The sequence below is a fragment of the Sturnus vulgaris genome, chromosome 26 (assembly GCF_052056855.1).
Source record: "Sturnus vulgaris isolate bStuVul1 chromosome 26, bStuVul1.hap1, whole genome shotgun sequence".
Classification (NCBI taxonomy): domain Eukaryota; kingdom Metazoa; phylum Chordata; class Aves; order Passeriformes; family Sturnidae; genus Sturnus; species Sturnus vulgaris.
The window spans coordinates 176,710-192,112 of record NC_142268.1 but is presented as its reverse complement, the minus strand read 5'-3'; the positions used below and the strand labels follow the sequence as shown (position 1 = coordinate 192,112).

The 15,403-nt window shown below is 47.0% G+C and overlaps 1 protein-coding gene across 2 annotated transcripts; it reads left to right on the top strand.

The window, feature by feature from the left end:
* Window positions 1-127: 127 nt before the first annotated feature.
* On the top strand, window positions 128-14,531 carry MAU2 (MAU2 sister chromatid cohesion factor). Of its 2 annotated transcripts, XR_015808528.1 has the most exons (20): window positions 128-562; window positions 824-841; window positions 1,099-1,164; window positions 2,009-2,104; window positions 3,150-3,244; window positions 3,745-3,772; window positions 4,204-4,359; window positions 5,334-5,480; window positions 5,971-6,061; window positions 6,322-6,425; window positions 7,178-7,255; window positions 7,879-7,944; window positions 8,214-8,297; window positions 9,263-9,312; window positions 9,536-9,613; window positions 10,275-10,386; window positions 11,242-11,332; window positions 11,637-11,764; window positions 12,239-12,369; window positions 12,432-14,531. XR_015808528.1 is itself a non-coding variant. In XM_088179264.1 (19 exons), the coding sequence occupies exons 1-19, from the start codon at window positions 143-145 to the stop codon at window positions 12,311-12,313; spliced, it is 1,983 nt and encodes a 660-aa protein (XP_088035390.1). In that variant the 5' UTR covers window positions 128-142; the 3' UTR covers window positions 12,314-14,531. The 2 variants fall into 2 exon arrangements, 1 of the variants encoding a protein (XP_088035390.1); XM_088179264.1 differs by having other exon boundaries at window positions 12,239-14,531.
* Window positions 14,532-15,403: the final 872 nt, after the last annotated feature.

Sequence of the window (15,403 nt, the reverse complement as noted above, 5' to 3'; positions counted from 1 at the left end):
AGGTCGTTCCCCGGTTCGCCTCGCATCCTAGCGGTGCGAAAAGGCGGACTACAACTCCCATATCCCCTCAGCTCCTGAGGCGATCGGACTCCAAACCCCGTCGTGCCCCGCGCCTCTCGGCGGTGTTGTCGGCGGCCCCAAGATGGCGGCGGTGGCGGCGGGCGCGGCGGCCCCTCAGCAGCCGCCGCCGCCTCAGCAGCCGCCGCAGCCGGCGGGAGGCGGCGGGAGCGGCTCTGGGGAGGCAGCGGGAGCCGCGGGTGGGGCCGGAGGCAGCGGCGGAGGTGCCGGAGGTGGCGGCGGCGCAGCCGGGCCTGCACCGGGCTCGGCGTCGGGCGGCGGCGCGGCCGCGGGCGAGTCGTGGTACCTGGCTTTGCTAGGCCTGGCCGAGCATTTCCGCACGTCCAGCCCGCCCAAGGTGCGGCTGTGCGTGCACTGCCTGCAGGCCGTGCTGCCCCGCAAGCCCCCGCCCCGCATGGAGGCCCGCACGCACCTCCAGCTCGGCTCCGTCCTCTACCACCACACCCGCAACGGCGACCAGGCCCGCGGGCACCTGGAGAAGGCGGTGAGCGGGGCAGGGGGCCAGGATGGGCTTGGGAAGGGGAAGCGGGAGGTGCCAGAGCACGGAGGAAAGGTTGGGGGTGGTGAGGATGGGGGTCTGGGCACCTGGAGAAGGTGAAGAGTAGGGGAAGGGGCGGCCAAGGGGGTGCTGGCAGCTGTAAAAGACGAGGAGCAGGGAAAGGGGCGGGGGGAGGCTCCTGGCACTGGTACCAGGGAGGTTCTGGTGGGTGTTGGTGCCAGCCTAACCCGCTGTGTTCTCTTGCAGTGGCTGATATCCCAGCAGGTATCCTTTTCCTGGGATCCAGGAACGGCTCCGAGCTCGGAACAACTCCAAGGAGATCCCAAAGCACCTTCAAGGGCTGGGAGTGGGGGCATGGAATCTGTGTTTTTCGTCTACTTTGGCACTGTTTTCACGGAACCACGGAGTTTGGGTTGGAAGGGGCCTGAAATCCCATCTGATCCCAATTTTCCTGAGGGTTTTTGGAGGTTTTGCTGCTGTTTTCCACCCGGGTTTTGTTGTTTCCTTAACCCTGGTCTCAGATCCCTCAGTTTGAAGATGTGAAGTTCGAGGCAGCCAGTTTGCTGTCAGAGCTCTACTGCCAGGAGGTGAGAGAAACAAACCCCCAAAACCCCTCTGTGCCCTTTGAATTCGGGTTAGGAATGGGATATTCCCCTGAAGAACCAGATTGCTGGGATGAGAGGCTTTTCCCCTTTCTTTCTGAGGAAGTTTTTGCTGGAATTGCAACAAGGGTTTCCTACTGCAAAGGGATTTTGCTTGGTTGAAGGAATTTTTTAGTTCTTGTTGAACAAATGCTGGTTTTAGGGAAGGGAGAGAGGGAAATCCAGGGTTTTCCTCAGGGTTTTGGAATCCTGGAGTGATTTGGGCTGGAAAGGCCCTGAAGGATCACCCCTCCCCCTATCCCAGGATGGGGCAGCCCCAGCTGCTCTGGGAATTCTATCCCAGCCCCATCCCACTCTTCCAGGGAGGAATTCCATCCCAAAATCCCACCTGAGAGGAAGCTGGGAAGCCATTTTCTCTGTTCTGTCCCTCCATTCCTTGTCCACAATTTTCCTTTCCATGTTTTAGGCTCCTTCCTTGGAAAGCCCCAGTTGGATCATCCCAATTTTGAGTCGTTAGGAAGTTGAGCTGCTTTCTTGGGATTTTGAATCCCAACATCCTGGAATGACTTGGATTGGAAAAACCTTCAATCCCATCCAATCCCACCCTTCCGTGTGCAGGGACACTTCCCAAAATCCCAAATTTCTGCGATCCCATCCATCCCTACCTTGCACATCCCAAGGACAGAGCGGCCCCAAACTTCTCCCATTTTATTTTGATTGCTTCCAGCACTTCAGTCCCTCCCTCCTCAGCGTGCTTGTCCAGGGGATTTCGAGGCTGTGGAATCCCAGGGTGCTGGATTTGTGTTGATTTGGGATGTTTGTGTTGCAGAATTCCGTGGACACGGCCAAGCCCCTGCTGCGCAAAGCCATCCAGATCTCCCAGCAAACGCCCTACTGGCACTGCAGGCTGCTCTTCCAGCTGGCTGTGAGTCCTTGGAGCACCAATTCCATGGAAAAAATCCTGGAAAAAATCCTCTATTGCCATTAGAAACAGCACGGAAGCCTTTTTTTGTTATCCCTTACAAAATCGCTGTTATTGGGTGCTTTTTATCCCCTTATCCCCTCAAAATTTGCTGTTCATGGGGAGGGAAAAGGCAACTCCAAGCTGGGAATTGGTGTCGGGAGCCTCGGGTTGGATCAGGGAATCAGCCAGGGGCACTCTGTGGGAATGAAGGACCTGGAACTCCAAGGATGGAGTAAAAAAAAATCCATTTGGGGGCTGGCAGATCCTGCTGGGATTGGAGTTTTCTGGTTGACTGGGTTGTTTTCTGTTTTAATTAGGGATGGGGGGTGGGAGGAAGAGTAGGAAAAGTATCCAGAAAAAGGAGCAAGGGAAAGGAATCCCAAGGAAAATTATTTTTTCTGGTCTGGAGCTTACTCCAAAATATTTATAAATCAAAAATATTTTTAAGAATAGAAACACATCCAAGTGTATTTATGGAAAAAAGAATTTTAGGAATATTTAATTTCTTGGGAATTGAGGAATATTTAGTTTTCCAGGAGTTCATCCTGAGCACTCAGAAACTTTTCCTCTCCTTGGAGCTTCCCATTTTTCCCTGATTTCCCATTTCCTTGGAACCCGTTCTCCTCTTCCTGAATTCCCACCTGAGTTCGGGAAAGGGAGAAAATTTGGGAACAAACCTTGGGGGCTCCTCTTGCTGGGAAAATTCTTGTTCCAACGTGATAATCCATGGATTTTTTGGAGCCTTTGGGAATTGGAATTTTCACCCTTTGCAGGATCTGCTTCCAATTTTTAACCAATTCCTCATTCATTAAGAATTTTAAGGGAAAAAGAAAAAAATCTTCCTGGGCTCAGACAAATCCTTGGAAACGCCAGAGATTTCTTTGGAAAACGGATCTAAAACCCCTTTAAGGAGCAGGAATCTGTAAATCCAAGGATAATCAGATGTTTTGGGGATTCAGGGAGCAAATCCTGAGTTTTTATGGCTTTTTTTTTCCTGCTGTTGCAGCAACTGCACACGCTGGAGAAGGATTTGGTGTCGGCCTGTGACCTGCTGGGAGTGGGGGCCGAGTATGCCCGCGTGGTGGGCTCCGAGTACACCAGGTGCCGTTCCTGACACAATTCCTGGGGTTTCCTGCATCCCCAGATTCCCTGGGATTTCCTGACACAATTCCTGGGGTTTCATCCCCAAATTCCTGGGATTTCCTGCCCCAATTCCTGGGGTTTCATCCCCAAATTCCTGGGATTTCCTGCCCCAATTCCTGGGGTTTCATCCCCAAATTCCTGGGATTTCCTGACACAATTCCTGGGATTTCATTCCCAAATTCCTGGGATTTCCTGCCCGAATTCCCTGGGATTTCCTCTTTGACTTCCCTGCTAATTCTTCCATCAGCTCCCTTAATCCTCTTTTTTCCCGGTTTTTAAAGGGAGAAAAAAGGCAGATTTTTATTTTTTTCCTGGTGGGCTTTTTTTTTTTTTTGGTTGTGTTTTTTTTTTTTTTTCCCTTTAATTAATTAATTTATTTTAAATTTTTTTTTAATTTTGGTTTTTTTATTGCTCAAGTAATTTCTTTTGGAATTTCACTTTATTCTGTTTCATTCCAGAGCTCTCTTCCTGCTCAGCAAGGGGATGGTGAGTTGGAAGTAATTTTTAAATAAATTATTTCCTGTTTAATTAATTAATTAAGAGGATTTTTTAAGGGGGGGCGGGATAAGCAGGATTCTTACAGATAAGTTTTGCTTTATTCCCTCATTTTTTTTTCTGGGAAAGATAGAAGGATCACTGCAGATTTTCAGTGGAGCTTTTATAATGAGGAATGGAAATTTTATAATGAGGGTGGGGTGAAAGGGCTGTGGGATTTGGGTGAATATTCCAGAATTCCTGGAATTAGAGAATCCATGGAATTGCTTGGGTTGGAAAATCCAACTTTCCCAGTCCCAGGGATAGGGAACCCTAGAGATGAAACAACCACAATTCCCGTGGGGTAAATGCCAATTCCCTGAATGTTTATCCTGAAAAACCCCCTTGTATTCTCATTTTTTTTGTTATTTTGGGGATTGCAGCTGCTGCTGATGGAGAGGAAGCTGCAGGAGGTTCACCCGCTGCTGACCCTGTGTGGGCAGATCGTGGAGAACTGGCAGGGGAATCCCATCCAGAAGGAATCCCTCAGGGTCTTCTTCCTGGTCCTGCAGGTCACTCATTACCTGGACGCTGGCCAGGTACGTGCCATGTTCCAGATGGGAATTTGGGACGGGGAGAATTCCTGAAAAAATCAGCCCTGAGGGGATTTTTGGGGGATTTTTCTATGAGGGAAGTGAATTCCTGTGGGTTTCCATCCCCAGTTAAACCAAGAGTGAGGGGATTAAATTAATTTGGAGATGCTGTCCACGATATTTGTATGTCCAAGGTGGGTTTTGTTATTCCCTCCACTACCCCATGGAAGCAACAGGATTTTTTTGGGGAGATTTTGGGAATATTTGGAGCATCTCTTGCTGCCGATCACACTGTGAAGTGCAGATTGTCATTAATCCTAAACCAACCCAAAACTCTGATCCAAAGCCCTAAATATGGGAATGACCAATCACACGTTACCAGGTACGTGCCTCGTTCCAGATGGGAATTTGGGGCGGGGAGAACTCCCGACAAAATCAGCCCTGAGGGGATTTTTGGGGGGAATTTTTTTATAAGAGAAGCGAATTCCTGAGGGCTCCCATCCCCAGGTGAAGAAGCAGCCAGGGCTTGGGGAGTTGGGGGCAGTTTTGGGGCAGCTTGGAGCAGTTTTGGGGCAGTTTTGGGGCAGTTTTGGGGCAGTTTGGGGCAGTTTGGGGCAGTTTTGGGGCAGTTTGGAGCAGTTTGGGCAGTTTGGGGCAGTTTGAGGCAGTTTGGGGCAGTTTTGGGGCAGTTTGGGGCAGTTTTGGGGCAGTTTGGGGCAGTTTGGGGCAGTTTTGGGGCAGGTTTGGGGCAGTTTGGGGCAGTTTTGGGGCAGTTTTGGGGCAGTTTGGGGCAGTTTGGGGCAGTTTGGGGCAGTTTGGGGCAGTTTGGAGCAGTTTTGGGGCAGTTTGGGGCAGTTTTGGGCAGTTTTGGGGCAGTTTGGGGCAGTTTGGGGCAGTTTGGGGCAGTTTTGGGGCAGGTTTGGGGCAGTTTTGGGCAGTTTTGGGGCAGTTTGGGGCAGTTGTTTTGCTGTGCGGGGCAGGTGAAGAGCGTCAAGCCGTGCCTGAAGCAGCTGCAGCAATGCATCCAAACCATCTCCACCCTGCACGACGACGAGATCCTGCCCAGCAACCCCGCGGACCTGTTCCACTGGCTGCCCAAGGAGCACATGTGTGTGCTGGTCTACCTGGTGAGGGCTGCTCATTAGCGCTGCTGATTAATTAACGGCGGGGGGGGAGGGGGGGGGTGCTTTGGAGTGGGCGGGGCTGGAGCCGTTTGTACCCCAGGGGAGGCTGGGGGAGAGTCCAGGCTGGAAATGGGGATCAACTCATTAATTACTAATTAATTTATTAATTACTACCTGACTGAAATGGAAACGGAGTTATTTGTACAAACCAGAGCCACTTTGGTTTAATTTTATCAGCAGTTTGCAGCCCAGCCTTTGTGGGGTGATGCTGACAATCCTTGCTGTGCTTCCCTGCAGGTGACAGGGATGCATTCCATGCAGGATAATTAATACTATAGCACTAATAATTGTTACTAATTAATTAATAAGTTAATGGTTGCTGTGGTTCCCTGCAGGTGACAGGGATGCATCCCATGCAGGATAATTAATACTGTATCAATAATAATTGTTACTAATTAATTAATAAGTTAATGGTTGCTGTGGTTCCCTGCAGGTGACAGTGATGCATTCCATGCAGGCAGGGTACCTGGAGAAGGCTCAGAAATACACGGACAAAGCTCTCATGCAGCTGGAGAAGCTCAAAAGTAAGGAAAAAAGGGCTGGAATTCAGCTGGATTCCAGGAAAACCCAGGAAAAATCCCTTTATTTATTCCTGATTTCAGCCCATCCTGCAGCTTTGTTGAGCTGCTGGGGCAGCCTCAGACTAAAACTAAGATTAAAACCCTGATTTTAAAGCTGGGTGGTGGCTTTGGAGCACAAAAATCAACTTTTTTTGGTTGTTTTTTAAATGGGATTTGAAACATTCCTGAAGTCCCTGATGGAATTCCTGCTGTTCCTTCCCCAGTGCTGGACTGCAGCCCCATCCTGTCCTCATTCCAAGTGATTCTCCTGGAACACATCATCATGTGCAGGCTGGTGACAGGACACAAAGCCACGGCCCTGCAGGAGGTAACGTGGGAATTCCAGCATTTCCTGGCTGGGAATGGCTCCCAAAAAATCGGGAATATTCTGCAGGAGCAGCCTTGAAAACGTGGGAATTCCTGCTGGATTCTTCATGGATTCAGCCAGGCTTGGTGGTGCTCAGGATTTGGAAAATGTGGGATTGGCTCCTTTTAAATATTTCTGTAAGGACACTTTGGAATTGATCATGGCGTGATCAATAATTGATTCCATTGGCACCTTCCTGGTGGGAATTCCAGGCTGATCCTGGTGGTTTTCTCCCATTCCATCCATTCCAGAGTGGCTCCTTCTTACCCAGGGGTTTCCCAGTTTTTAACATTCCTGCTTTTCCTCCTCTTTCCTGCTTGATTTGTGTTGTTCCAGAGGAAACTGGAATTTTTTTTCCCCCAATTTTTCCCAATAATTTAAAAATCCTGGGGCTGGCTCATCCAATCCCAGCTTTCCTGGGAATGTGCTGGGAATGGGGATGGATTCAACCTCCTGCTTCTGTCTCCTGAAACTCATCCCAATCCCAGGTTTTGGAAGGATTTATCCCACTTTTCCTGGGAAACTGAATTCCAGAGGGTGGAGGGAACCATTCCAAGCCAGCAGGAATGTGGGAGGAATGTGAGGAAATCCCTGGAAGCACACCCAGCCTCTCCTCCTGTCCTGGAGCCAATCCCTGGGGCGCAAGGAGGGGGTTTGGAGCAGGAAACAGTGGGAAAAGTGTAAAAAATGGGGAATTCTGTTCTTTTTCCCAGATTTCCCAGGTGTGCCAGCTGTGCCAGCAGTCTCCCAGGCTCTTTTCCAACCACGCTGCCCAGCTGCACACGCTCCTGGTGAGTTTGTGGGGATAAAACCTGGGAATTCCATGGAGGAGATTCCCTGGGAATTCCAGGATTTGCATCATCCCCTGCCGGGGCTGCTCATCCCTGGCTGGAAACCCTTTGGGAAAAGAATTCCAGGATGGTTTGGGTGGGTGCACAGGGACACTCCCCACTACCCCGGGTTATTCCAGCAACTCCTGCTTTGCTGGAGAGGAAAAATCCCATTTTTCTGTGGAGAAAATCCCTGGGATTTGGATTTTCCTGGGGATTTTTTTCCGTGGCAGCAGCTCCTTTATGAAGGGAGTGGGAATTTGGGAAGAATCAGCTGGAAAAATGGGAATTCCAGGAATTTCAACTGTGCCCACTGGAGATGGTTTTTTTTGTGGGAATTGTGGAAGGGGATGAAGTTTTGTAGGGAATTTCAGTTTTCCATGATTTTAAGGAAGACTTCTTAGCTAAATTAAGTTTTTTTTTCTTTCCCAAGAATAATTTAATTTAGAGGACATTTTGTAGAAATTCTTGATTTTCCCCACACTTGAGACTCATTGGTCCTTTTTTCCAGCTGTAATCCCAATATTTCCATGGATTTGGGGATATTTTGGGCTGAATTCCCAAAAATATCTTTTCTTTTCCAGGGCCTGTACTGCATCTCTGTCAACTGCATGGACAATGCAGAAGCACAATTCACTACAGCACTGAGGGTGAGATTTCATTCCCAGATTTTCTTCTGGAACAACGGGAATGGTTCTTAGGGATGGCAATGGGAATTTGGAATGGAGAAATTCCTTAATTCCATTTTTTATTAACCATTTTCCTTGGATTTGGGAGGGATTTACGACATTAAATATCAAGATACGATTTTTTTTTTTTTTTTTTTTTTTAACCAGAATTTTTTGGTGGGACTGAACAAACCCTGTGGGAAATACTCCCAGATATTCCTGAAAATATTTTGGGATTTTCTTTCTTGCAGCTCACAACCCACCAGGAGCTGTGGGCGTTTATTGTCACCAACCTGGCCAGCGTCTACATCCGGGAGGGCAATCGGCACCAGGAGGTGAGAAAGCCCCACAAAATCCCTCGGATTTGGCCTTTCCTGGGCTTTTCTTGTCACCAGGGCAGTGGGAATTCCTGAGGAATCAGCTGGAAAACTCCAAAAGTCCTGGGTTATTCCCAGAATATGTCTTGTCAAATCCTTTTTTTTTTTTTCCTGTGGAGAAAATCCCTGGGATTTGGCTTTTCCTGGGGATTTTTGTCATCAGGGCCTTGCTGGCAGCATCTTATTCATCAGGGGAGTGAAAAATCCCAATTTTCTGTGGAGAAAATTCCTGAAATTTGGCTTTTCCTGGGCATTTTTGCCACCAGGGCCTTCCTCAATCAGGGGACTGGGAATTGCTGAGAAATCAGCTGGAAAACTCCAAATGTTTGGAATTCCCAGAATTCTTCCCATGGGAATGGGGTTTAACTTTCTCATTTCTTATTCAACCCCTTGGCTTCATTTTCCATCATTTTCCATCCATTTTCCATATCCAGGAGTTTCAGGGAATCCAGAAATAATCAAAAATTGGGATCTGCTCCTGAATTTTGCCATTTTATTCCCAAAATTCCCCATTTTTCACCCTCTCAGGGATTTGCCTCTGGAAGATTCTCCACAGGAATTTCGCTCCCTGCACAAAAAAACTTGGGAAAAACCCTTGGGAAGCAAAAAAAAAAAAATTAAAACCTGTAAATTCTTTAATTTAATTCTGGCTTTAATTAATCAAATCTGATATAAAATTCATTATCAGATCTACCAGCTCCAAGTTTTCTGTGGGAATATGATTATTATCCAGGAAATCTTGTGGAATTGGAGCAGATTTGGGATAAAACTTAATTTTTGGGATCAAAACGAGCCTAAAATTCCCAAGGTTGGGATAAATTTGGGCGGGCTCGGGTGGAATTTCACTGTTTTGGTGTTGATTTTCCCTTGGAAAAATCCATTTTTCCCCATAAAAATTTCCTTTTCCCTCTCCCATTTTCCAGCTCTACAGTTTATTGGAAAGGATAAATCCCGACCACAACTTCCCAGTGAGGTGAGAACTCCCAAGAAATCCCAACATCCCTGGAATTTGCAGCAGGATTTTCAGCAAATGGAGGGTGGGGGGAAAAGAAAAATAAATCCAGTTGAGTTCCAAGAGATGGGGATTAACTGGAATATTTTGGTTGGAAGTTGGATTTTGGGGTGGGATTGCTGGAATGAGGGTGGGATTTTTGTGTTTCCAGGTTTTTTTTCATTTTTCCATGTTTTTTCCCCAGTTCCCACTGTCTCCGGGCTGCAGCCTTTTACATCCGAGGCCTTTTCTCCTTTTTCCAGGGAAGATACAACGAGGCCAAGTGAGTCCAAAGCCCTTGGAAAAGTGGGAAAACTGCAGGGAAACTCAGCCCAGCTCTTTTTTGGGGATCAAGATGGGAATTCCAATTCAAATTCCATCCAATTCCTGCGGATTTCTCCTGGATTTGCCAGGGGGAGTTGATTCCTTGGAAATAGTTTCCTGAAATCCCAAAGAATTCTGGGAATATTCTTCCCTGAAATTTTGGGATCTTACTCCCTGAATTTTGGGATTTTATTCCCTTCAATCCCAGGGAATCCTTGGGAATTCTGGGATCTTATTCCCTGCAAGATCGTTGGGAATTTTAAGAATGTTATTCCCTGCTATCCCTGGGAATCCTTGAGAATCTTGGAATTTTATTCCCTGGACTCCTTGGGAATTTTGGGCATTTTATTCCCTTCAATTCCAGGGAATCCTTGGGGTCTCATTCCCTGCACTCCCAAAGAATCCCTGGGAATCTCGGGAATGTTATTCCCTGGAATCCCTGGGAATCCTTGGGAGTCTCGGGCCTCTCATTCTTTCCACCCCAATTCCCAGAGAAAACTCAGGAATTCTCTTCATTTAAATCCACTCCTCCTGCCGTTCAATCCATCCAGGAATTCTCCCAGGACATTCCATGGTGTTCAAATCCCAACTTTTCCCGTTTTTTTTTCCCGTTTTTCCAGGCGTTTTTTGCGGGAGACGCTGAAGATGTCGAACGCCGAGGACCTGAACCGCCTGACCGCCTGCTCCCTGGTGCTGCTGGGCCACATCTTCTACGTGCTGGGCAACCACAGGGTAACCCCAGATCCTCCCAGTCCCTGGCATTCCCCGAGCTGGCATTCCCAGGAAAAATCCCAGCAAAAATCCCCGAGAAAATCCCAAAGAAAATCCCCGTGGGAATCGGGATCCGGGTGAACGTAATGGGATTTCTGAGTGGATTTTCAGTGTTCTCGCGTTAAAATTCTGGATTTTCTTTTTCGTTTTGGATCATCCCAATCCCTGGAATTCCGGAATGGACATTCCCAGGAAAAATCCCCGAGGAAATCCCCGAGGAAATCGGGATATGAGTGGCAATAATGGGATTTCTGAGTCGTTTTTTTAGTGCTGTCGCATCAAGAGTTGGGAATTTCTTCTTCATTTTGGATGAACCAAATCCCTCCCAATCCTTGAGATCCTGGAATTGGCATTCCCAGAAAAAAAAAATTCCTGAGAAAATCGGGATATGGGTGGCAATAACGAGTTATTTGAAGTGATTTTTCTTGGGAGTCTCATTCCCTACAATCCCAGGGAATTCTTGGGAATTTGGGGATTTTATTCCCTGGAATCCTAAGGAACTTTGGGATTTTATTCCCTAAAATCCCAGGGAATCCTTGGGAATTTGGGGATTTTATTCTCTGGAATCCTAAAGAATTCTTGGGAATTTTGGGATTTTATTCTTTTCCATCCCAGTGAATTCCTGTGATTTTATTCCCTTCCACACCAAGGATTCCTTGGGAATTTTGGGATTTTTCTCCCTTCAACCCCAAGGCCTCAAAAATCTTCAAAAAATCAAAATTTCCCACTTCAAATTCCCATCTTTTCCAGTCCATCCATAGCAGAATGGCAGCAAAAATTCCCTAAAATCCCAATTTTTCCTATTTTTTTTTTTAGGAAAGTAACAACATGGTGGTGCCAGCCATGCAGTTGGCCAGCAAGATCCCAGACATGTCTGTGCAGCTCTGGTCCTCTGCTCTGCTCCGGGGTAATTCGGGATCTGGGATCGTCCTGGAAAATTGGGAATTCCAGGGAAAACGTGGGGGGTTGGAATGTGCAGCTCCAGGGATAACTCAGGATCAGGAATTGTCCTGGAAAAATGGGAATTGGAGAGAAAAACCTGGAGATTCTCCTAAGGGTGGGAATTTGCTGCAGCCAGGAGTTGGGAATCAGGGCAGAATTGGGGAATTGCGTGGAGGTTTTTGGGGCAGATTTTCCCTGGAATTGAGGTGATCCTGGGTTTCCAGGGAGGTTTTTTGGGTTTTTATTTTTGTGTGTTCGGTGTTTTGCAGACCTGAACAAGGCGTGTGGCAACGCCATGGATGCCCACGAGGCCGCCCAGATGCACCAGAACTTCTCGCAGCAGCTGCTGCAGGATCACATCGAGGCCTGCAGCCTCCCCGAGCACAACCTGATCACGGTCAGGGAAAGCCGGGAAAACCGGGAAAAACCGGGAATTCCGGGAATTCCACGGGGGGAAAACCCGGGAAAAACCCGGAATTCCACGGGGGGGAAAACCCGGGAAAAACCCGGAATTCCACGGGGGGGAAAACCCCGAGAAAACCCCGCAATTGCAGGGGGAAAAACCGGGAAAATCCCACAAAATTCCAAGGGGGAAAAAACCCGCAATTCCAGCGGGGAAAAATCCCACAATTCCAGGGGGGGGGAAATCCCGGGAAAAACCCGCAATTCCTGAGGGTAAAATCTTGGAAAGATCCCGCAAAATTCCAGAGGGGAAAACGATCCCTTGGTTCCCTGGTGTGGGAATGCCTTGGTGGGGTTGGGGGATTTGGGGGGGATTTGGTGGAGAACTGGAATGGATTTATGGAATTTGGGGGGGAATTCCTGGGAATTTTTCCCGGGATCCTGATCCCGTTTTTTTTTTCCCTTGCAGTGGACGGATGGGCCCCCCCCAGTCCAGTTCCAGGCCCAGAACGGCCCCACCACCAGCCTGGCCAGTCTGCTGTGAGAGCCTGGAAAACCCCAGGAAAACCCAGGAAAACCCCTGGAAAACCCCGGGATAACCTGGAAAACCCCAGGAAAACCCCAGGATAACCTGGAAAACCCCAGGAAAACCCCAGGAAAACCTGGAAAACCCCAGGATATCCACCAACAACAACATGGGGGGGGGGGGGGAAACAACAACAACAACCCGCCAAAAACTTGGGAAAAGAAGCAAAGAAAATTCCATGGAAAAGCTTCAGAATTCCCTCTGGTAGTGAGAGAAAAATCAGGAATTTTCCAGGGATTTTCCAGAGCCTCTGGGGCTGCTTTTCCAGGTGAATCCCAAGGTTTGGGAATTGCTGAAGCTCCTAATCCTCGGGGATGAGGAAATCATGGATTGGGATTCCCAGCTGGAATTCCCTGAGAGGAAATTCCCTTTTTTTGGGAAGGAGGAATTCCAGGATTTCCTGGAATATCCCTCCCAACAACCACAGCTTTCCCCACACATTTCAGGATTGGGAAAAAAAAAAAAAAAAAATTCGGGAATTTTCCTGTTGATCCCAATTTTTTCCAGCCTGAGGGAAATTCCCAAAGCCAAGATTCCCAAACCTTGGGATGAAATTCCAATTCCAGAGGTTTGGGATGAAATTCCATCCTTGCCCTCAGCACAAAATTCCCAAGTTTTTTCCCAGTTTTCTTTTTCCCCAAGTTAAATTCCTTGGTTTTAGTCCTTTGTTTTGTTGTTTGGATTTTCCAGCTGAGTTCTCCCAGAAAAAAGCTGGAAGTTTTTCCAAGATTCCAGCAGTGCCTGGGGCAGAATCGAGTTGTTTTTCCCAGTTGGAATTGCTCCAGATTTTTGGGAAAAGAGGAGGGGAAAAAAAACCCCTGGAATTCTCAGAGAGAGGAAAATTCCGAAGTTCCAAACTCCTGGAACTTCTAGAGATTTGGGGGAATTTTTTATCCCACCTGGATAGGAAGGAATTCCCTTAAAATTCCCCGATCCAAGTAATTTTTCCTTCCCAAATCCCATCTTTTTCTGGAGCAAGGACATTTTTTCCACCCAAATTCCTCAGTTTTTCCCTCTGGAATTCACTGCAGGGATGAGGGTTTTTTTAATCCCATTCCCAAAAAATTTGGATTTTCCATTTTTTTTTTCCCCCGTGGAAATCCCAATCCTAAATCTCCTGGAAAACTCTAAAGGAGCTGGAAATCCCTGAAATTTTGGAGGATTGAGGATTGGGAGTTTTTATTTTGGATTTTTTTGGGGATTAAGGAAAACTCTTGGTGCCGTTGGGGAAAAAAAAAAATCCAAAAAAATTCCCAAAATTTCCAGCTTGAATCCAGGGCTGGAATTCCTGTGGGAACTCCCGACTTCCCTGGATCCCGATTTTTTTTTTTTTTTTTTTTTTCTGGTATATTTGGGGATCCCACTGGGACAGAACCATCCCAGGAATTTTGGAAATTTGGGATTTTGATCAGGAATGTTGATCCCCATGGAGAATTGGGGGAATTTTCCCAATTTCTGAATTTTTTGGGAAGCACATTCCCAGTTTTTTCTGGAATCCCCTGGGATGCAACAATTCCTTGGAATCTTTTTCCTTGGAATTTTCCTGGCTTGGGAAAGTCTGAAATTCTCAAATCTCATCCAGGAAAATCCAAATATTCCCTTCAAACTCCAGAATAATCTGGAATATTCTGGAATTTCAGGCCCAACTCGGCTCCAGCTTGAAATTTTGGGATCAAATTCCCAAATTTTGGGCTGGAAAATCCGTGGGATGATCCCAGTCCCAAGGCAGGGACACTTCCACTATCCAAGGCCACTTCCAGGGTGGCCAAATCCTGAAAAATTGAGGAATAAAAAACTGGAAAAAAAATTGGGAAAAATTGAGAAAAAAAATCCCAAATTTGGAGAGGTGTGGTTGGAGCTGAACTTGGGAATTCCAGGGAATTCTCCAGCAATTCCTGTGGGAAAGAAAACCAAAACAACAAAAAAACCTTTCCCAACCCTCTGGAGACGCCGAGGAAGGAGCAGAATTCCCCAAAATTCCCAATTTTTTCCGCCTTCAATCTGCCAGAAAAAATCCACGAAAAATCAGTGCAGGAGCTGGAAAATCCCTTTGGAATTCCCGGGGGGGGGGCTGGGGCTCCCGAGGGCTCCTTGGAATTCCCAAATTCCCGGTGGGAATTCCCGGGCCAATGTACAGAGCTTTTTACCATTGTATATTAAATTATTTAATAGCTTTTTTTTGGAGCTTTTCCTTTTTTATTTTATTTTTTAAAATTTTTTTTAACGGAGCAGAACTGAAGTTTTTTGGGATTTTCTCAGAAGTTGCTCTGGGTTGGTTTCATTGGAGCTTTTCCTCCTAAAATCTTGGAATTCTGTGGAGAAATGATCACAAAATCCGTAAGAATGGAAATTATTTAGGGAACTGTAGAGGTTTTTTATTCCAGGATTTCTCCCTAAAACTCCCATCCCTGCTGTAGACGGTGGAAAAAATAAATTTTCCCTCTGGATCCCGTTCCTGACAGCAGGAATCTCCCAGGCAAGCCAGGAATTGGGAATTGCAAAAAAAAAAAAAATCCCCCTAAAATCCCCAAAAAATCATCCCAAAAATAAAAAAAACCCAAATCCTGCACAATTCCGCAAAAAAATCCCCCCAAAACTTCCCCAAAATCCCCCCAATATTCCTAAAAGTTCCTCAAAATATCACCCGGAATTCCAGAAAAATCACCCCAAAATTCCCAGAAATTCCACTAAAAATCCCCAAAGATCCCTCCAAAATTCCCAAAAAATCCCCTAAAGGTTCCCCAAAAAATCCCCAAATTCCAATTTTCTTCTGCCCACTCAGCTGAGGAATTCCAGGAATTCCTGCCCCCCATTCCCGGCAGGAATTGTGCAGAAATCCGGGATGAATTCCTTCCCTTTAATCCCAGAAATTCCCAACCTTTTCCCGGTGTTTTTGGGCCCTGCTGGAATTCCAGGAATCCCTGGAATTTTCTGGATCCGGGATTATCCCGAGGCCCCTCTGGATTTTCTATATTAGAAGGATATTCAAATAAAAGTGGAATTTTATTTCTTCTACAGCAGAATTCCTTCCATTTTCCCCGGATTTCC